This window comes from Nannobrachium achirus, assembly GCF_963921795.1.
Source record: "Nannobrachium achirus genome assembly, chromosome: 14".
Taxonomy (NCBI): domain Eukaryota; kingdom Metazoa; phylum Chordata; class Actinopteri; order Myctophiformes; family Myctophidae; genus Nannobrachium; species Nannobrachium achirus.
In genome coordinates, this window is record NC_137821.1 from 62,723,350 (window position 1) to 62,746,268 (window position 22,919).

The 22,919-nt window shown below is 42.8% G+C and overlaps 1 protein-coding gene across 1 annotated transcript in view; it reads right to left on the reverse strand.

Annotated features, from left to right (window-relative positions):
- casq1b (calsequestrin 1b) overlaps positions 1-22,919 on the reverse strand; it is a gene marked incomplete at both ends in the record, with an annotated part of 151,392 nt that overhangs the window by 93,220 nt on the left and 35,253 nt on the right. The window contains one exon of the mRNA XM_080741822.1: positions 114-240. Coding sequence (XP_080597948.1) covers positions 114-240 — 127 coding nt within the window. The remainder of the gene's footprint in view (positions 1-113; positions 241-22,919) is intronic.

Consider the following 22,919-nt stretch of genomic DNA (forward strand, 5'->3'; position numbering starts at 1 on the left):
ACCAAATGACTCCAACATTGCACTCACATGTTAAAGTAACAACAGGCATAGCCCACGTGGATAAGAAGACAAATGATTTAAATTGTCTAAAATGTAAATGTATACCGACTTACCCAGCTTTTTCGCAACCGCCATGTCTTTCTTCTCGTCCACCAGGCCAAAACCAATGTCCTCGTCGTCCAGATCAGCCAGGACCTGGGCTGCGAGCTGGAGGCAGAGCAGAGAGGGGGCAGTGGAGTGGTGGACAGGGACAGAAGGTTAGTCAAATAAAGAGAGAAAGTGGAATTAGTCTGTCTGTGTCTCTGCCTAGGACTCATCATATCTCACAGCTCTTGCTATCATCGGTTACTGATGAGAACACTTGCAGTAGGCCTATAATATATAATATATAATATAACGCCGATATATTATATCGTCATTGTCGGGTGAAAACCTTGTATGTCCAAAACCGTTCATTTTGCATTTATCGTTTTAAAAATGATTTAAACTAGTGAAAACAGCCGATCTACGAGCACACAACGCCTCGCGGTGCGAGGCGTTGTGTGCTCGTAGATCTGCTGTTTTCACTACTTTTGTGCAACGGCCTTGTGTGATGAAGCAGGGCTTTGCTTTGCGAAAGACGTACACATTTGAAACTTGGAGATACGAGGTTTCCACCCGACGACGGCGATATGCAGTAGTACTGTATGCTGCATGTATGTGTATAGGGCTGGGTGATATGCAAGGGATAATCAATGGGGGGGGAAGGTCATTTTTTAGAAATAACCCCTGCATTAGACCTCAACATGAAGCAGAGGGCTCTTTATTGATTATCCTGCTTATTGCACGTAATGCAATAATGCTTTATAACGTAATACTTTAATGCATTGTGTGTTTGTAGATCGGATAATTTTTTTAAGTATAAAAAGGATTAAAGGGATAGTTCACTTTTCGGTTACTCACCCCATGGAGGCTTGAATTCATAGATATATTCTAGTTTTTGTCGCATTCCTAAGCCAATAATTCGAGGAGACTCTTTGTGGAACAAAGCTGGCTATTTGTGTCTCCATAGGGAACCATTGCTGGTCAGTGGTCATCAAAGGCTTAGGAATGTGACAAAAACAAAAGAAATATCCATGAATTCTGGGGTGAGTTATTGATAGAAAAAAATATATATTTTTCACAATATTGACATATAATATGGTTATAATTAACTACCCAGCCCATAGCATGCATGCAGTGTCTCTATAACTCCCCTGAGAGCAATGCATTCCTCTGACTCCCATGACGGACAGCCACAGATGATGTGTGTGAACTGCGTGGAAAACACACACTTCCTGTATGCTTTACATAAGCAAACCCTTGGCATTTATCCTCAATCCCAAGGCCTTAAAAGCAAAAGCCCTTCGGATCGCTGCCTTGCACTTTCTAAATCCGAGTGAAATCGGAGCCGGCGATTGACAGCCCCCGTAGCCAATCAACGGGGAGGGAAAAAAGCTTGGACGGCAGGGGATCCGGGAGGGGCAAAGGGGGGGGGGGGGGGGGGGGGGGAGCCTTGTCGAGGGAAAGAGACGCAACAACAGGTGTGTTTGGAGAGGAGGGGGCTTCACGCCTTAGCAAAGAGTAAACTTGTGCAAGCTGCTGTGTGGGCACACGCACACATATATCCTACACATATGGGCTACACACAGACATATGACACACATGCTCTTCTCTCTCTCTTTCGATCTCTTTCCACACCTACGCTATATTGATCTGACATTTAGCCCTCGCCAGCAGTATCCTAATATGTATGACATAAACAAGCATGCCTGTCTGATGATGTGGAACTTTATAATGGTTCACAATGTGCTGTAAGTGATATTTTTGGTTCTCTAAAGCTCTAAAGTAGAGTGTTTGTTCGCTATGGTAACAGATCCAGCTCTTTTGATTAGATTTTCATTCTTGTGATTTGCCAGCTTGTGTTACATTTCTCTGTTTGTTTCATCGCTTCCTGTATCCTGTATGAGTTCCCTCTCCTGATTGGATGACATTGGTATCCCGACTATTTTCTGTTAGGCCTACTAAAGAGCTGATGGGGGAGACTCCTTTTATCGAACAAACACTGCTTAGAATAGAATATACACAGTATATACACAGCAGAGCTATACACGTATTATATCACTTAGAGCTGCATCTTTAATATTGATCATTTTGTTATTACTGTCTGGATTGTCACACCTGCTACCAAAAAATGGATTTCAACCACTTTTTGTGGTCACATGTTCAGCTACTGGATTCTGATTGGCTTAAAACAGTGGTAAATCAGTCAACAACCTTGAGTTGGCTCATGGACACCGCCCACTGTTGTGTTGCAGTTGGAACTTTTCCAAGATCCTGCAAGTTACATCTGTGTTTTCTTTCATTTATATGGTAGAAGTGAAAAGCAATTTACCATTCGAAGGTCGTGGGTTGTTGGCTGATTTACCTCTGTTTCAGGGTTGAAACAGTGGTAAATCAGCCAACAACCCACTCCCTCTCATGGTAAATGGCTTACATAGGCCCTGGCCTAGAGGCATATGTTGCCTTTTAATTGCGTAAACACAGGCAAAAGCGCCACCTAGCGGAGGACAAAAGATCAAAGCAACTGCAAGGCCATATCGATGGCCACAAAATGGACGCCAGTCAAAAGCAGGCTGGGCCAAGACTCCACAAGCACCAGCCAAACAAAATCGTCAGATTCCTATCCAGCGGGGGAAGTGTTCAGATGAACCGTAGTGCCACAGCCACAACCATCCATTTCTACGGTCTCAACAGCAGCCATTGTGACCTCACGGTTGGACCCGTGCCCAAGCTGAGCTGCTATGGGATCTTGGCCCGTCGCCTGGCAATGCTAAATTAAGATAAGCACCGTGTAAAAGCCAATGGGACAGGCTCCATTCCAGGCCAAGATGTTTTTTTTTCTTTGCAAAACATGTTGGATGGACGCATGTCCGCATAAAATAATGGTTAATAGAGCATCGCAGCAGAAGTGGTTTGCTGGTGCCACCAAATATCTCCCATTCATTTTCCCAATAGACTCTTACAAAAATATTTATAACAAACAACTCCTCCTTAAATCACTTCTAGGCTTATTTTCCTACTCCAAAAGACTGTCCATGGGGTCTATTAGGCAGAAATGCCCCTGTTGTCCAGTTTCCCCAGCAGAACCCAGCAACTCTCATAGCTTAGAGTGGAGCCTATAAGCCTGTCGCTTTTACACTATTTGTTGTGGTCAAAAGTGTTTTTATTTTTCATGAATGTGTTAGTAGTTGTCATCACAAACACATCCATGCCATCGTTGTCCCACACAAGCCATCACACTCTGCTAAACAGATGTTAGGCTTTTATGTGTTTTGCCAAGTCCCGGAAAAGAAGCCCTGTGATTGGTCAGTTGTGCCAAATGCTCACCCCAAAACATTATTTATGAGATTGAGTTGGCTTGTGTGGGACAACCAAGGCATGGATGTGTTGACAACTACTGTAGTAACACGTTCATGAAAAAGAAAATCACTTTTTACCACAACAGATAGTGTAAAAGCGATAGGCTTATAGGCTCCACTCTATGCTATGAGAGCTGCTGGGTTCTGCTGGGCAAACTGGAAAACAGGAGCATTTGTGCCTAATAGAACCCCAGTAGTTTCAATATTATGTAGGAAAATGGGCCTAGAAGTGATTTAGGGAGGAGTTGTCCTTTAAGCCTATAGAACCAAGACATCGAGGATCTCAGTGAATCATAACCATAAAACCCTTGATCCTTTATAAAAAATAAACATTTTTTATATTTAATTATTTGATATACTACATTCAATAAATACCCTAGCGATTTTCAAACTTTTCTTTTCACAGAAACAAAGGTTTCATGGTCATGAATGATTCCCTGACATCCTGGATGGCCTGGTTCTAGGCTTAAGATAATTGTTATAAATATTTTCGTGAAAGTCTATGAGGAAATGAAAGGGAGAATGTTTTAGTAGCAGTAAACCACGCCCACTGCGATGCTCTATAGTAGATGGTTGGTCCCATGGTCTGATAGACATGGATGACCATATAATAAACAAGTGCATATTAATATCTCTCCTTTACCCATATGACCTTTACCCATGCGAGAAAGGCGGCGTTATTTGCCACAGCCAGCTTGAGCAGCTCATAGTCTCTGCGATGTCTGTTGGTTCTTGTCTCCTCGTGACCACAATCTTGTACAATGTTTCTAATGATGACACTTTTTAAAGGAGACGGAGAACCAACCAGCAGATAATGCAGCTGCTGTTGTTGTTGTTGTTGTTGTTGTTGCGGCCTAGTTTTTAGCGTTGAAAACAGAGACGCTCAGAACCTACCTGATAAATCATTGTTGCTACTGGGCCCAACTGTATGAAGGAGAATAGGACAGGAATAAAACAATATCCACATTTTTCACACATTTTTCAAATCGCTAGTTTAAAGTCTTTTTTTTTTTCTCCAATTATCATGATGTGCGTTAAAGGACCACCTGACCTCTGGGACAACCAGATCATATTTTATTGTTGTTTGGGACATCACATGATCAACACAATCCTGAGTTATTTTTTGTGTTCAATCTGTGTTTTTAGATATTTTAATATTCCAGTATGCTTCAACTGGTCATATGATGCATTTTGCATCATATGATGCATTAGATGATGCAATATCATGCTACAAAGCATCATATGACCAGTGCTGAAATACTAAAATATCTAAAAACACAGATTGAACACAAAAATAACTCAGGATTGTGTTGATCGTGTCCCAAACAACAATAAAATAAGATCTGGTTGTCCCAGAGGTGAAGTGGTCCTTTAAATAAATTATGGTTGCATAAATTGTTTAAATGAATGATAAAAGTATAGGGTTTGCTTCTAGGGATTCTACTGGTTCTACCGAATGAAGACCCACCCTCACTGCGGTTGCAGCCAATAGCAGTCGTTTCTGGTTTCTTTTCGGTACAGGAAGTTCCAAGATTGCGGATTTGGACTCGCAGAAAAAGGGTCTTCAAAACGGGTCCGGAGAAACCATTGGGGCTCCCATCATTTTGTACAGTCTATGGCGACTTCGCACAACTTTCAAGCAATATGTGAAACACCTGTGTGGAACACAATGCATTGGGAGATGAAGCACTAGGACAGGGTATAACCAAGTGACCTTTCCTCGAATGGACAGTGGATTCAAATTCACTGTCTGTTCATGTAACTGTAGGTGTAACTCAGGCCTTAGCTAGCATGCACTGATGCACAGTGGTGTTTCCTGGTCACTGTAATGCAGGTGACATTTCTAGATCCCGGTCAGCCTCTAGAAACTTTAATTCATGTAGACCAAGGGTGCCCAAAAGGTAGATTGTGATCTACCAGTAGATCACAAAGGCTGTGCAGGTAGATCACATGACATGCCCCTAAAATATATATAATTAAAATATAAAGAAGGAAATGTATGAACTTGAATTAAGGTGACTCGATTGATTGACATCAAGAAGGGCCTGTCAGCTCCCTTCATGGCTTCTAAAGTAAGCAAACGTAGTGATGCGCGGAAGCGGGGATTGAACCCGGGACTCCCACTCGCCAGTCCAACGCACAACCAGTCGTGCTAATAGGGCTGAGCCCAATTAGCAGGGCTGTTGTCGCTGGTTCATGGCTGGTACTAATTGTGGAGGCCACAATCACGCCCCTGATCTTTGGTGCGCACCCTGCCGCCCTCGCGCTTCACACCGCGGACCGCCGCACATGACGTGGACCCTCACGCGAGGATATCGCGCTCCTCATCCTGCCGACAACGCCAGATTGTAGTGATGTGCTGAAGCAGGGATTGAACCCGGGACTCCCACTCTCCAGTCCAACGCACAACCAGTCGTGCTAATAGGGCTGAGCCCGATTAGCAGGGCTGTTGTCGCTGGTTCATGGCTGGTACTAACTGTGGAGGCTACACAAAGCAATGCTTGTTATCAAGAGTCATAGCATTACAAAGAACCTGAAAACCTACTACTTCCATACAGAATCGGATGAAGACTTTTTCCCCCAGTATTTCCCATTTCAATTGAGTTTGTCTTATACAGTATGAAACGCCAGTGCTGCTATTCCAAAGCCCCCTCGGGTATACACTTTTTGGGATGGGTAGATCATGTTGAGCTGGTCATTTTAAAAGTAGCTCTCATGTCCAAAAAGTGTGGGCACCCCTGATGTAGACTGTCACTGCATATGTTTCTATTACGTTTATCTGAAGCTGTCTCTATAGCAAAAACACAGCAAACTTTAACATGGGTCGTGAAAATACTGTAGTGCTATCATCAAGTAGCAGAGATATACAGACGAGCGAGGGTCCCGGGAGATTACTTTCTTTTTTTGGTGACGTAGGGAACTAATCAGACCAGGCCATCAGCCAGGGGCGTCAATTGGGTATGGCAGTGGTATGCAGCTGCCATACCCTGGGTCCAGGGGGGAAAATAAAAGTTACTTTTAAAGGAGTAGTTCACCCCCAAAATGACTTTTTTTCTATTGATTACTCAGGCCATGGAGAGTAGAGTTCAATAATATTTTTTGGTTTTTGTCACATTCCTAAGACAAAATTTTGATTCGAGCAAATTTACCCCCATTGATTCCGGATGGTGACCCGTTTCGAAACGGGTCACCATCCGGAATCAATGGGGGTAAATTTATTGTTATCACATTTTTGTCTTAGGAATGTGACAAAAACCAAAAAATATTATTGAACTCTACTCTCCATGGCCTGAGTAATCAATAGAAAAAAAAGTCATTTTGGGGGTGAACTACTCCTTTAAATATAAATCCATTAATGTCTCTTTGTCTACTGTGCTGGTTATTATGTTGTTAAATTACAGTAAAATAACTACAAATGCAAAATTTAACAACATGGTCATTTTAACAAGGTATTATAATTATATTCTCCACACTTGTATTCTCCCCATCTTGACAGAATGGTATATTCCCAGGTTCTGCAGGTAAGCTGGACATGTGCAATTCATTATTGTTAATTGTGGCACGTTTACTAACATGCCAAGTTTAGCTGCACTTGAACAACCATTCCAGGCTGCCATATCCAGCCCAAGAAACCGTAGAAACGGGGCGGGGGGGGGGGGGGGGGGGGGGGGCTGACTCTAAAAATACGGTATAGGTGTGTTCCCAGCTTGAAAGGCAAGCTATCCACATTTTCCCCAACAAGCTTACTGGGGGAAAAAACAGCAGCCACATCAACCAGTCAGAATGAAACAGCGAAGAGGAACAGGAAGTGATGCCCTAACTTTCACGCAATATGGGACACTGGAAACTTGTGGATAACAACGAACAGTGCATGTGACAGGTCTAAATGGCATACTGCAGCTAGAGCATTGCAGCAGAAGTGGTTTACTGGTCCCACTAAAAAATCTCCCATTCATTTTCCCCATAGACTTTTGCAAAACTATTTATAACAATTGTGTTAAGCCTAGAACCAAGCCATCCAGGATGGCAGTGAATCATGACCATAAAACCTTTGATCCTATATGAAAACACATTATAATATTACATTATTTGATGTACTACATTTAATAAATACCCTTTGTTCAGCGATTTTCAAAATGTTCTTTTCATAAAAAACAAAGGCTTCATGTTCATGATTCACTGCCATCATGGATGCCTTGGTTCTAGGCTTAACATAATTGTTATAAATATTTCCGTGAAAGTTTATGAGGAAATTAACTATTTTTTAGTGTGACCAGTAAACCACGCCCACTGCAATGTTCTATTTGACTGACATTATTCGGTCACACAAATGTGTGTCGCTGCTGTGTGACTTTCAAGCCCCTTGTCAGAAACACACATCCTACTTACACCCCCCACCTTCGTACTCCACCCCCCATCCCCTATGGACCCCCATACTGTCATAGGTCACAGCCGTATTTGTAACACATGCTTATTTATAAAGTGGGGTGGGAGGGAACAAAGCGAAGGGGCCGCTCAGCTATATAAGGACCTGTGTGGGTGAAGGCAAAAAGTGTAATGTAGGATGCAAACGAAAAAATAAACACGAGGGCCAGACTTAGGTTACGTAGCTATGGACAACAGAGCTGGGGAGGGATGGAAAAGTGGGACTGAGTTACTAGGGCCCAAGGTGCAGGGGCGTCACTAGCAATTCTGGGCCCCTAGGCCAGAAATCTGTATGGGCCCCCCCATGCAAGCGGAGAACCAGCCAACCGGGAACACTTTGTTACTGTTTGAATGACATGTCTCACAATGATACGGTAGCCGTGATCGCCTCAGCAATCATGTTCACCTTATTTGTCAAATTGTCTACTTTTAGTTTTACTCTTGTAGCCTAAGCAGGATATAAACAAACATGTAGTGTCTGGTGTAACAATTTGACAATGCTAGCTCTTGAAACAAAGTCCAGGAATTTTTACTTGATCTAACCATGATCACTGCACATAATCATCCATTACATGCACACTCAGATACAGCTACTGTATTATTAATACAGTATAAAACACAACAGTCCCATGAAATAAAAAGTGCAGACCACCATCATCACCAGCAAGTGAATGAGACACCAGAACTCTGACTTGAGCCCAGCCTCCCATGCAAGCCAATATAAAACAGTATAACAATAAAACACTACATTGTATTTTTAGTAGCAGCTTAAATATGTGCAGGTGTTGTGCAGAATAATAATGCAGGATATAATGATCTGAGAATACATCTACTGTATAACAGGCTAGATCATATAAGGCTATATGAGAATGGCATAACAGGACATTCTTGTGTGTACTGTGTCTGTGTGTATGCACATACATTGTTTTAACAGCAAAGTCAGTCAGTGTGTTTAATCTACAGCAAGATCCTGTGAACATTTTGGGAGTTCACAAAACAATAATAGCGTACTGTGACTGACTGAAACAAAAATATTGTGATGCCTAGATTGTTATTTTTGTATGACATAATCATATGACTACTAGATAGATGATGGGATATTATACAATTATTGTTATTACTAGGGACATCCAGCAGTTTGTCTTGTTTCTCCAGCAGAGTTTCTAGTGTCTCCATCTCTCTCTGGAAGAGGTTGCACATGAACTCTGCAGCGGCCGCACTGAGGCGCTCAAACACAAACACTCTGACATTAATCCTCACACTACTTGACACTATTACCATACTTTAGATAACTAGTCATTGTTGCAACAAACCAAACCATTTTTTCATTTGGGAACCTACATACATTCATAACATGATGCGATTGTGATCAACTGATCATGTCACTAGTTTGGGAGTGCTTCCTTCCAGAACTTAGCAAACAGGTGTTTCGTTCGAAACACTTGCGTTTGTGCTTAAAACGTTATCCATGCTTATTGCTTAATGGTGTTGGATAAAGAAGGAAGAAGGAAGACGGGAGAAGATTTTCTGTTGCATGCTTACCCACAGACATCAGCTGCTTCCTTGAGTGTAAACAGTCAAGCTCTCCTCTCAGTTTACAGTAATGAAACATGCTGCTCTATGTCACATTACGTCTTTTTTTCTCTCTCTCCCTGTCTCTGTTCAATGCGTGTTGTGTGTGGAAGAAGCCGGGGGAGGGTGGAGCGAACAGAACCTGAAAGTTGATCTTATGTTTGCAGTCTTTTTTTTTTTTTTTTTTCTCCCTCTCCCTGTCTCTGTTCAATGCATGCTGTTGTGTGCTGAAGAAGCTGCTTTACAGTCAGGACCGGGGGAGGGTGGGGCGAACAGAACGTGAGAGTTGATCTTATGTTTGCAGGGCCAATGAAAAGATTTTTCCATTTACTTCAGATGATCATAATTATCCTGTAGAGCACACCTAAGTTTCACAACCATAACATGATGCAAGCGGACGCACAAACCGCAAAGCTACTATAGGTCTCAAAACAATGTGAAAGCAGGAGAAACCATTTTAGCTTTGTAAGGGGTGAGTATATAATATAGGGACCATCAATTATTTAAATTGTATCGCTCATTGGTTTTATTCCAGCAGTAATTTTAAGTTTTTAGACACAAATGATAAACATCATAATAATAATTATTATTATTGGGGGAAAAAGAGTTTTAATCCAGACTTTTCGAGGGCCTCTGGCACCTTGGGCCCCCTTACCTCAGTCTAACTTTCCTACCCCTAGCTACGCCACTGCCAAGGTGGAGGGGCCTTAATTATTTTATCCATAGCTATTGAAAAATAGCAGATATACAAGCTCCGAGTGCCGCGCTGCGAGCTTGTAGATCTGCTATTTTTGAAAAGTCGTGAAAATGTGTGCAAATCTTTGCATACATGTATTTTTTTAAGCGAACATTTGTAACTCAAATATTGCTTAAATATTTTGAGATGGGGGTCAAATACAGATCATTTTGGGGGTCCTTCATATGAAAACGTTTGAGCAGCACCGACGGCGACATAGAAACATGTTTTTCAAAAAACCTCTGAAGGATTTGAAATATTCAAAGACTTGCACAAATTTTCACGATTTTTCAAAAATAGCAGATTAAAAGCTCACAGCACGGCACTCGGTGCCGCGCTGCAAGCTTGTATATCTGCTATTTTTCAATAGTTTAAGCTCAAAATAACGCGTAATAATGCATTCCCAATCTAAATGGGTTAAACCCACTCCCCTCTATGAAGAACATTCATGGGGGGCCCGCAGTGAATACTTGTACCCAGGGCCCAGAATTTGGTGTGACACCCCTGGCTATGGACAACAGAGGTGGGAGGGGTAGGGAGGGTAGGGAGGGGGGCGGGACAAGGAGGAACCATTGGGATGACGGATGGAAGAGGACAACTGACACTTGTGTCACATCAGCGCTCGAGGCTCGCTGGGACATCCATCATTTCTGCCCAGGCCATGATCGCCTTTGGTTACAACTCCACTCGGACACCTAACATGTCATGGTCTCAGGGACGTGCTGGGCCCCTGATTCAGCCCGGGAAAAAGAGTTGGAGAGGCCCTCATTGCGCGCTATAGAGAGAGATCTCTCTCTATAGCGCTGCTGCTACTCAAAGATTTGCCGTTTCAGATCATGACAAGTGACAAGCCAGTGGGCCAATTACTGTACATGAGTTATATTTCGTCGTTGTCAGGTGGAAACCTTGTATGTCCAAAACCGTTTGTTTTGTATTTATCATTTTAAAAATGATTTAAACTAGTGAAAACAGCCGATCTACAAGCACACAACGCCTCGCACCGCGAGGCGTTGTGTGCTTGTAGATCTGCTGTTTTCACTACTTTCGTGCGACGGCCTTGTATGGTGAAGCAGGGCTTTGCTTTGTGAAAGAGATACGAGGTTTCTACCCGACAGTGACGATTTACTTTGTTGGAGCGGTGAAAGCGCTCCCAATGAACAGGTATGTCCGTGGGTATGTGGGTGGGTGGCTGGCTGGGTGGCTGGCTGGCCATGTCCGTAGCCTGGCAATACCTTGAGTGGCCACACACAAAACACTAGTTAAAGGAGGGGCGCTGTTTTGTGCAGGCCAGGCACACTCACCACTCACTCACAGGCACAGTTTACACTCACTCACTCACTCACTCACATAGGGTACAGCTGCTCAAATTCACCGCTCCACTTCGAACCGAGGTTTGATTTTGGAATTAGCCCAGCCCCAAAAATGGAACGAAGGCCGACATTTTATTTAGATTTTTTTCCTAATGGCTGGCCTGGACCGGCCGGGAATAAACCGGCCGTTCGGGAGTTGGCCCGCTTTTCCCAATGGCCAGCACGTCTCTGTCTCTGTCTCTGTCTCTGTCTCTGTCTCTCTCTCTCTCTCTCTCTCTCTCTCTCTCTCTCTCTCTCTCTGCAAGTTCAAGACCTGATTGCCCTCCCTAAATGGGGAAGAACGGCATCAACACACAAGTCAAATCCATGGCTTGTGTGTTGAACACTAACGCCAGTGAGCTACTTGGTAAATGTAGTTACCTAAGCTGCAAGTTACATGGCATAGTTAGACAAATCGACACTACTTTTTTCAGTATTCAAATGTCCTTAAATTAGCCCAATTCACGCCCAGACCACTCAGCAACTTCCTGGTGCTGACGTCACACTTTGAAGGGGAAACCCTTCTAAAAGCCCATAGAGTTAACACAGAAATCGCAAATTTAATGCAATTTCCGAATAGTTAAGTATAACATACGGCTATAGCATGATCAAGAACACAAGATAGTAAAAGGTACAAAAAAGGCTAAACGGTAAATGGCTTTAAGTCCAGCGATCTCTGTGTTAACTCTATGGGCTTTTAGCAGGGTTTACCCTTCAAAGCTGACGTCAGCACCAGGAAGTTGCTGAGAAATTTGCTGAGTGGGCGGGGCGTGAATAGGGTCCATTGTCACTTCACTGTCATCTGGGGATCCCCCTGGAGAGGGTCAGACGTCTTGAATGTCCCCTCACTATTGGGGACACTGTTCTACTGGTCTATTTTTTTTATTTTTTTCCCCAACCATGTTGGGCAAGCTATTTGGAAAATGTACTAAGCTACATTACTAGTTACTCTGTTTAAATATAGCTAAACTACATTACAAGCTATCCCCAGAGAAATGTAGCAAATTTCCGTCACGCTACTTAGAAATGTAGTTAAGCTATGTAGCTTAGCTACTTGTAGCTAGCTACTACCCGTGACTGTCTAACGCTATAGAGTACGCTATACTCGCAAAAGACAAACAAAAAATTACCACGACGACCATAAAGAATCTTAAGACTCTGATCAGTGTCACTGTATAAAGATGCTCATTTTCAGACGGTCCTATAGAGTATGTGGGGTCCGGGGACCCCCAGCCCAGGGGTCCTTGAGGAGGCAAATGGCAAATGATTGATAGTTAAATTGACCCCGAAGTATGGTTCCGTGACACTTTATAAGAGTGCACAAATGGAACCAAATGGGCGTGCCGCGCATGTCAATAACATTCTTAACATTTGTGGTCAAGAATGAACAAAAAGTTGCAAAAAAGCGACAAAACTTTTATACAATACATGCATAATAATCAAATCACACGAGTTTGAAGTGACCGAAGTGATCTACAAGCTCACAATGTGTCGCATTGCGACGCGTTGTGAGCTTGAATATCTGCTATTTTCAAAGATTTTGTACTTTTACTTCAGGTACTTTAAGTACATTTTGATGCCAACATACTTTCATACTTTTACTCAAGTAGCCTACATTTTGAATTCCGGACTTCTTACTTGTAACAGAGTATTTCTATATTGCAGTATTGAAGTAAGGAACGTGAGTACTTTTTCCACCACTGATAATAAACTGGGGGTGCTTGAAATGCAACAGGGTTGAGAATCACTGTATTATACAGCACTGTACGTATATCATCCTCACGAGCATCTCTTACCTCGTTGCCCTTCCGGCACCCCCCCTTCCCCCTTTCCCCCCTCCCCTCCCCCTACTCCTCCAGTCCGTGCGCTCGAGCCAAGGGAGAGGTCACGGTGCTTGCTAGCGATACCGCGGCTTCCTCTGCCAATGCCCAGTCACCGTGAGCTCGGCAGGTGACGCCAGAGACGAGGGCACCGTGCCACCGCGCACACAAGGTGTCAGGAGACCTTCTTCCGCTTTGGCTTTGATAGCAAACAGATCGACGCGGTGGGGTGGAGGGTGAGGGTGAGGGCTGGGAGGATGCAAACACAGGCACACAGACAGGCCCGGGAGTCACATTTCTTTGTAACATAGCCGCCCATGTAAAAGGGAAGCCACCGCTTCCGTTTTTCTCTTAGCCTATAACACCGGCTATCGGGAACCTGCATGGTGTACATTTTATTGTCTGGAATCCACTTAACTGCATGCGATGGAGAGAAAATAGCCAAACTACAAGCTCACAACACGTCCTATTGCTACTGTACGTTTTGCATTTTCATGATAAAAAAAATATATGTATTATTCATTTTTTAATGTTCACCTACATACACTCAGTATAATGACATGGCCAAAATAGGCATCCATCCATCCAACTTCAACCGCTTATCCGGAATCAGGTCGCGGGGGTAACAGTTCCAACTGAGACTTCCAGATTTCCTTATCCTGCGCAACTTCCTCCACTCCCTCTGGGAGTATACCGAGGCGTTCCCAGGCCAGTCTGGAGATGTAATCCTTCCATCTGGTCTTAGGTCTGCCACGGGGTCTCCTCCCAGTGGGACGTGCATCGAGGACCTTCCTAGGAAGGCGCTCGGGGGGCATCCGTACTAGATGCCCGAACCACCTAAGCTGACTCCTTTCCAAGTGAAGGAGCAGCGGTTCTACTCCAAGTCTCTCTCGGGTGACTGAACTTCTCACCCTATCTCTAAGGGAGATACCAGCCACCCTTCTAAGAAAACTCACGCGGCCGCTTGTACCCGAGACCTTATACTTTCGGTCATGACCCACAATTCATGACCATAGGTGAGAGTGGGAACGAAGATTGCTAGAAAGACCGAGAGCTTTGCCTTACGGCTCAACTCTTTTTTCTTCACAACAGTGCGACACTGCAAAACCGCTCATGCCAGGTTAAAAGTGGTTGAATATCAAAATGGCCTTGCTATAATACTGTACATAGCCTATATTTAGGCATGTATGCTTCATTAGTGTGGTTGTCCTCACAGGGCAACCAGATTATATTACTTTTCTGACTTTTTTACATGAGTCTGACACATTATGTCCACATATGGGCATTCTCAGATATCGCCCTAATATTGATGACCACAGCGATCTCCATATTGAGACTATAACACAATATGTCCATACATGGGCATTCCCAGATTTGGTCTTAATATTGATGACATCATCTCCATCTATGGGCATAAAAGGGACAAGGACTGAATTAATTTGCAAGTGTGACTCTTCCATCGTTCTAGTTGGAATTCAACCCAAACCACATAGGCCTACCGTACAATAGATAGATAGCCTACAAGAATATTTGTCAGATCTTCGTCTGTGTGGAATACATGTATTATGGAAATAAGACAGGAGTCTGAAAATGGAACAGCTCTGTATTATGTTGGCACGGCACGCATCACTGTTCTACACTATTTGTCATTTGTCATAGCTCTCTATTATGTGAAATTAGCACCACCTAGATAAGTGCAATTATAACGTCCGACGTTCTAGTTGCAAATGTAAGAGGGGTGACATATCACTGGGGTCGTTTTGGGGAGCAAGTGAGTTCCGAACAAAAAAGCACTCTAAATTGACCCAGACTGTTGTCATCCAATTTTACAATTTACGGCGAGCATTTAGCAGACGCTCTCATCCGGAGTGCACGATCCCAGTAAATGGCACGAAACCCTTGAACACACAAGAGGAAATGACAGTGGTAGAAGAAGTACTCGTGTGTTGCAGTGGTGTAAAGTAACTAAGTACTTTTACTTAAAGGACAACTTTAGTTTCTTACAACAAGGGTTCATATTTTAGATTGTAATAAAGATGAGTGTTAACATCATTTCATTTACTTCTTTCTATTGTTTTAGAGATTCTTATTTCAGTGGTTGGGAGCATGCGTACAAGTGGCTAAATATGTCATTTTACACAGAATAAGCCCGTTCCCAAGATACAACGCAACCTTTCGTGGTTGGATGTGACTTATGGGTGCTAGAAGTGTTACTGTAAATATCAATAAAGAAACTGCTGGCTTATTGTGTCTAAAAAATACATATTTAGCCACTTGTAGGGATTCTTGACTTCTACTTGTAACAGAGTACTTCTACAATGCAGTATTGATACTTTTACTTAGGTAGAAAATGTGAGTACTGGCATGTTGTACCTATAGGTACGCCTAAAGTACAAATGAGACTGAGTTACTGAGTTACCCAAGGTGGAGGGGCCTTAATTATTTTATACTTTAGCGCAGTGTGCAAATCTTTGTATATAGGCATATGTATTGAAAATTATGTAAGTGAACATTTGTAACTCAAATTTTGCTTCTGAGGGGTCCCTGGAACTAAATATTTTGAGATGGGGGCCCGTGGCCAAATACATATGATTTTGGGGGTCCTTCACATGAAAAGGTTTTAGCACCACTGACATAGAAACATAGGTTTAAAAAAAAAAACCTCAGAAGGATTTGAAATATTGAAAAATAGCAGATCTACAAGCCCGCGCTGTGAGCTTATATATCTGCTATTCTTCAATAGTTAAAGCACAAAATAATTACCCAGGGCCCAGAATTTGGTGCGACACCCCTGAGTATATGTACTTGAGTACATGTAATTAGTTACTTTCCACCACTGGTAAATAGCATGAACCCTCAACAAAACAGCATAGTAAATGGTCACGTAAGTGCTATACAAAATCCATCCTCTTTCAGTCTCTCTCTCTCTCTCTCCCTCTCTCTCTCTCTCTCTCTCTCTCTCTCTCTCTCTCTCTCTCTCTCTCTCTCTCTCTCTCTCTCTATCTCTCTCTCCATGATTCACAAGCCACGCGCGGCCTTTCTGTGACATTTAGAACACATTTGTTTTGGTGAATGAAAAGTTGTTTGAGGCTGTGCTGACTGTCATCGTGCCAGCGCTAATGGCCTCCGTCGGTGAGTCACCGATCGGTGTGCATCACATTCAGATGTGAGTCATGGCTCCATAATGATCCCTACTAGAACACACTCACACACACACGCACACACACACACACACACGCACACACACACACACGCACGCACGCACGCACGCACACTCTACATCCGACATCTGTGAGCACGACACGTACGTGTCGTGCTCACAGATGTCGCGAGTATAAGATCGCTATAGCTATGCTATTATGTCCCAGAAATGCAGTCATTATGTCAAGTGTGTGTGTGTGTGTGTGTGTGTGTGTGTGTGTGTGTGTGCGTGCGTGCGTGCGTGCGTGCGTGTGCAGGTAGATAGATAGATAGATAGATACCTTTATTATCGGCGTCAATTGGGTATGGCAGGGGTATGCAGCTGCCATACCCTGGGTGCAGGGGGGAGAATACTAGTTGCTTTAAAATATAAATCCATGAATGTCTCTTTTTCTGTCTTTGCTGGTTATTATGTTGTTAAATTACATTAAAATAACTACAAATGCAACATTTAACAAGGTATTATAATTATATTCTCCACACTTTTATTCTCCCCATTTTAGTAGTATATTCCCAGGTTCCGCAGGTCAACTGCACAGGTGCAATTCATTATTGTTAATTGTGGCACATTTACTATATTATGCCAAGTTTAGCTGCACTTGAACAACTGTTCCAGACCAGACTGCCATATCCAGCCCAAGAAACCATCGAAATTTTGGGGGAAAAACATAGAATGTACTTCTTAAAATAAATGTATCATGTCATGCGCACAAAGACACCAGTCATGTTGCCATACCTTAGCTTTTTCTGAACTGACGCCACTCTGTGTGTGCATGAGAAATATTGTGGATAAGTACTGAAAGTTTAATGATCAGTTAGTCTTCACAATATTGCTTAAAAGCTTTATCTTTAGGTCTACAGTGTATAGGCTGTATTGTACAATACTGCACTATATGCTTCATGCTACTGTATAGTCTTCCTGGCTGTTGTTTTCTTTTTTTAAACTTGTTAATTTCCTTTACCAACTCTATCATTACAGGGATATTTGTTATACACACGGTAGCTGCATTTTATACATTTCTATCTTTTCCCCATGCTATAGACCCTATTCACGGCCCGCCCACGCACGCACACTCAGCAAATTTCTCAGCAACTTCCTGGTGCTGACGTCAGCTTTGAAGGGTAAATTAACACAGAAATAGCTGGACTTAAAGCCAACAAATCATTATTTCGAACGGTAAAGTACATTTTAACTTTGTGCCTTTTACTATCTTGTGTTCTTGAATCATGCTATCCGTATTTTATACTTTACTATTGGGAAATTGCATTACATTTTGCGATTTCTGTGTTAACTGTCTCTAGGGGCTTTTAGCAGGGTTTCCCCCTCAACCGTGAAGGGGATCTGCGTAACATGAATTCGGTCAATTGGTTGAGGATATAGGAATAGGAAGCCTGTTCTACAGCTGAGATAAAAAGTGTCAGAAACATCTCAATGTAGCGATACATCTGTTAGTCAGCCAGCGTTTTGAGAGCGTTAGCAAGTTCTCTCCAACGCTCAGTCTGGCCTCTTAACAGATCTGGTCAATGGTCATGTATATTGACCATATCTAGACAATATACTGTAGAAGGTCTGGTCTGTAGAAGGCACGGTTGAGTAAATAGCATAATTTCCGATCGGGCGGACATTATTTTAAAAAAGAAGAAAAAAAAACTGACTATTTTGATTGTCTTAAGTACCAACTCTTATGCCTTAACTTAAGCCCCTTTTCAACTGCAGCTTTAGCACCACACCACACTACACCACACCACACCACACCGCACCACATACAAATATCTACATTTTCCATTACACAAAAATACCCCCATTGGTAAGAAACACATTGACCCTTTTAACTGTGATTATAATACAATATAAATTTGTATTACAACTATCCTAAAGTATAATACACTATAATGGATTGTAACTGTGATTATAATACACTATAAAGTAATAATGTATTACTATGATAACTATAATACACTATAATATATTATAACAGTGATTATAAGTTATAATACAATAGAATCATGCATTACAACTATATCCTGGTGGTCTAAATGAAAAGTCAGTGAGTGATTAGTCATTATGAAGTGTTTGGCCCTGTTTGGCCTAGCTCAGAACTACTCTAGATTGGATACTTTTTAGTACCACGTTTAGTACCACTTTCACACCACTCTACCCAGGTCCTTCTGGTGGAAAATCTACAGTGGGCGGTGTGGTGTGGAGTGGTGTGGTGTTGGGCCAGTGGAAAAGGGGCTTTAAAGGCCTGTCCATACTGTCTCCGACCACCAAACTTTTCGTCTGAAAGGTCTGGTTCAACTACAAAATTACGTCACTCGCATCTTCTGAAAAGCATTACCCCGAATTAGAGTTTGGAAAGCTGCACGTCGGAAAGTCGGAACTCTCCGACGAAAAGTTTGGTGGTCGGAGACAGTTTGTACAGGCCTTTAAATTAAGGCCAAAAGAGCTGGTACTTAAGACAATCAAAATACAGCTCTAAAAAAAGGATCTACAAGCTCACAACACGTCACAATGGGATGTTGGGGTTTAAGTTGTTAACGCCAAGTAGGCTATAAAAGTTATTTTCAGTCTGTCCTAACTGGACGCCCCCACCCTGACGAGCATTAAGAGTTGAGGCATTACATTCTGTATAACACGGTTCTATTGTGAAAATAGCCGATCTACTGTGAACGCGAGGTGTTGTGAGCATGTAGATCGGCTATTTTCACAATTTCTGCCTCTAATATTTGACAATTTGACCAATGTTTAATTTGTCATTTTAGAGGTATGAAAAAGTCCTTAAATTGTCACTTTAGTAATGTGGAGATACCGTCTATACTTTATGTTGGTTTGTTTACTGTTGAGTGAGAAAACAATGTTGCACATTAAATCAATCATCTGGGGACCCACCAAAGTAATTTGGGGACCCCTCTGGGGGTCCCGACCCACAGGTTGAGAACTACCGGTCTATGGCAACAGCACCATGCCTGGCAAAGTGTTAGAGAGATCTCGCTGACGCTCTGGACCAGAGCTAAGACGTGCACCCAGGAATGACTCAAACGCAGTGTCCTCGCAGCTTAACTCCAGCATCCAGCGCAACACACATTCCTCATCTCCCAAGACGCTTCCGTCTCGGGACCCGAGCAAACGAGCATCGCCCCCCCTTCAGTACCCCCCACCCACCCCCCACCCCCGCATTAAGCAAGACAGTAAATTATGAATGGCTGCTGTAACACATCACAGCGCTCCGCGTGGAGCGTTGTTACGTAACACTGAACCCGGGGTGGCCATGAAAGATTCAGATAAAAGCACGCATATAGAACAAAAGCGGAGCGCTGGTACGTCCTGCCACCGGCTTCTGGGAAGCCAAGGAGGAGGAGGAGAAGGAGAAGGGGTTGGGAGGGAGATGGGTTGTTTTGCATGTTAAATAGGAGAGTTACTTTTCCAGAAGTTGTCCTCAAACGTTTACATTTTGAGGACTCCCCAGTTTGGCCAACGGCCCCTGTAACTCAGTGTACAAATGGAACCAAATTGACCTGTTAAAGACTTGTAATGGTCCATTTGGGTCCAAACTTTTGTTAATGTTATCGTCTAATCCGGCTTTTATGAAAACCCTGAACTGTTTTTAATTTGCTTGATTCAATATTTAGATATTTGATGTAAATGTTGCAGGCCCTCCAGGCCCAGGGCCTCTCCCCATACACACCCATTGTAACTTCAAACTTCATTTTAACCATGATAGATTCATTAAAAACACCCATTATTTTTTTCTGGTGACTCATATTCGATGCTTTTTCGATAACTTTTTTCATTTATTTTTAATAATTATTATTTTTATTTTTTTCCATTTTCCCAAATAATTATTACAAATAAATGAAAAAAAGGTATCGAAAAAACACGGCCTGCTCGCGTATTAGGAGGGTAATATGAGTCACCAGAAAAAATAATGGGTGTTTTTATGGGTGTCTATCTTGGTTAAATGGAGTTTGAAGTTACAATGGGTGTTTATGTGGAGAAAAGCCCATAAACTGTTTCCCTGTTGAAAGTGGAATATCCTTTTAACTCTCAATATTTTCTTTTTGCGTGGGGGCTAATTGAGCCCTCAAAGGAGCCCCACTGTGAGAACCACTGATCTAAATTGTAAGAACCCTCCGTGTTCTAAGACGGCCACTCTACCCCTGAGCCACTGCCGCCCCCCCCCCCCCATTCCACATCCACGCAAGAAGATAGCCTGATCTGTACCTGCTGCATACCGAGGGTAACAATCCACCACGTTTAGATCGACAGAAAACAACGTGACGAAGTATTAGCGGAGCTCACTCTAGTCTAACGCTGTCTTCCCTCTTCACGGCACGCCAGTTGATTAAAACTAATTTAGAATGGGTACACATTATTGTTTATTTTATGCTTTAACTATTGAAAAACAGCAGATATACAAGCTCACAGCGCGGCACCGAGTGCCGCGCTCGCGCTGTGAGCTTGTAGATCTGCTATTTTTTTTTTTTTATTATGAAAATTTAATTTTTTTTACCCCGATTCTATAAGTGTCTTTTGAATCCTTCTAAGGTTTTTTTGAAAAACCCTATGTTTCTGTGTCAGCAATCTGGCCAGCCATCGTCAAAGAAAAGGTCCTTTTCACTTAACTGGAGCTCAGTTAGTCTGTCCTTGAGAGACTACTATGTCAGTGGTTCTCAAACCATTTCATGTGAAGGACCCCCAAAATGATATGTATTTGGCTACGGATCCCCATCTCAAAATATTTAGTTCCAGGGACCACGCAGAAGCAACGTTCCCTTTAAAAATACATATATTCAAAGATTTTCACACATTTTCACGACTTTTTCAAAAATAGCAGATATACAAGCTCGCAGCGCGGCACTCGGTGCCGCGCTGTGAGCTTGTATATCTGCAATTTTTCACTGGTGAAAGCATTCAATAATTCTAGGCCTAAATGAGTTAAACACCCCCTCCCCCACTCCTCCTTCATTATCTCAGGGGAAATTAGGACCGAAACGCAAATAGTATTTGGAACTTTTTTTCCCCCCGTTTTGTTTCATCATGAATCACGATGCTGCCTCGGCGTCCCGCCGGTCTCGGCAGCACGCTGCGTTCCCATTGTGAAGATGGGAGACGGGGCCTCCATCCCAGGGGCGTCACACGGGGGGGGGGGGGGGGGGGGAGTGGGACTGAGTCACTAGGGCCCAAGGTGGAGGGGCCCTAATTATTTTATACTTTAGCTATTGAAAAATAGCAGATATACAAGCTCACAAGCTTGTAGATCTGCTATTTTTGAAAAGCTGTGTGTGCGAATCTTTGAATATATATATGTATTTTTTTAAGCGAACATTTGTAACTAAAATTTTTCTTCTGGGGGGGTCCCTGGAACTAAATATTTTGAGATGGGGGTCCGTGGCCAAATACATATCATTTGGGGGGTTCCTTCACGTGAAAAGGTTTGAGCACCACTGACATAGAAACATTGTTTTTTCAAAAAACTTAGAAGGAATTGAAATATTCAAAGACACACAAATTTTCGCGATTTTTCAAAAATAGCAGATCTACGAGCTTGCACATCTGCTATTTTTCAATAGTTAAAGCACAAAACAACGCGTAATAATGCGTTCCCAGTCTAAATGGGTTAAACCCCCTCCTCCCCCTATGAAGAACATTCATGGGGGGCCCACAGTGAATCCTTGTACCCAGGGCCCAGGATGTGGTGCCTCGCCCCTGCCTCCATCTGTGAAGTGACTCACGCGCTCACAGAACCCGGCGCCCGGCGCTAATAAGCTGCTTCTCAAAGCTGGCACACTCTGAAACCCCCGGCTAACAGTCCTCTGAATATCCTCTCTGTCAAGTGAAAAAAAAAAAAAAAAACTGTCCAACAACAACTGTTACTTTTCGGGATTCGAATTCAAAAGCATCAAAGGTAGCGGATCGACATGCTCCAAACCAGGGGTCTTCAACAGGGGGTCCGGGACCCCTAGGGGGTCCTCAGAGTTACTACAGGGGGTCCTCCAGAACTTTGAGTGATAAAAAGTAGTTTTCTCCTTTTTTTATATTAACCACTTGAATCTTAGCGTCCATATTCTTTAGCTGCGAGGCGTTGTGAGCTTGTAGATCGGCTATTTTCGCCAAAGAGCTTTTGGTGTAGAGGGGAAAAAGAGCAGACTAATTACAGAGTGAAAGGTCAAGTTTATTAAGTATTGACGGTTCAAGTGCTTAAATATCTGAACACACAAATTGACATGAATCCAAAATGCACTGATGATTGTGCTGTCAAACAATGAAACTATATGGAATCTATGAACAGGTTGTGGGGGTCCCTGCTTCATCTCTCTCTCAACTAAGGGGTCCCTGGCCTGAAAACGTTGAAGACCCCAGCTCCAAACGATTCCA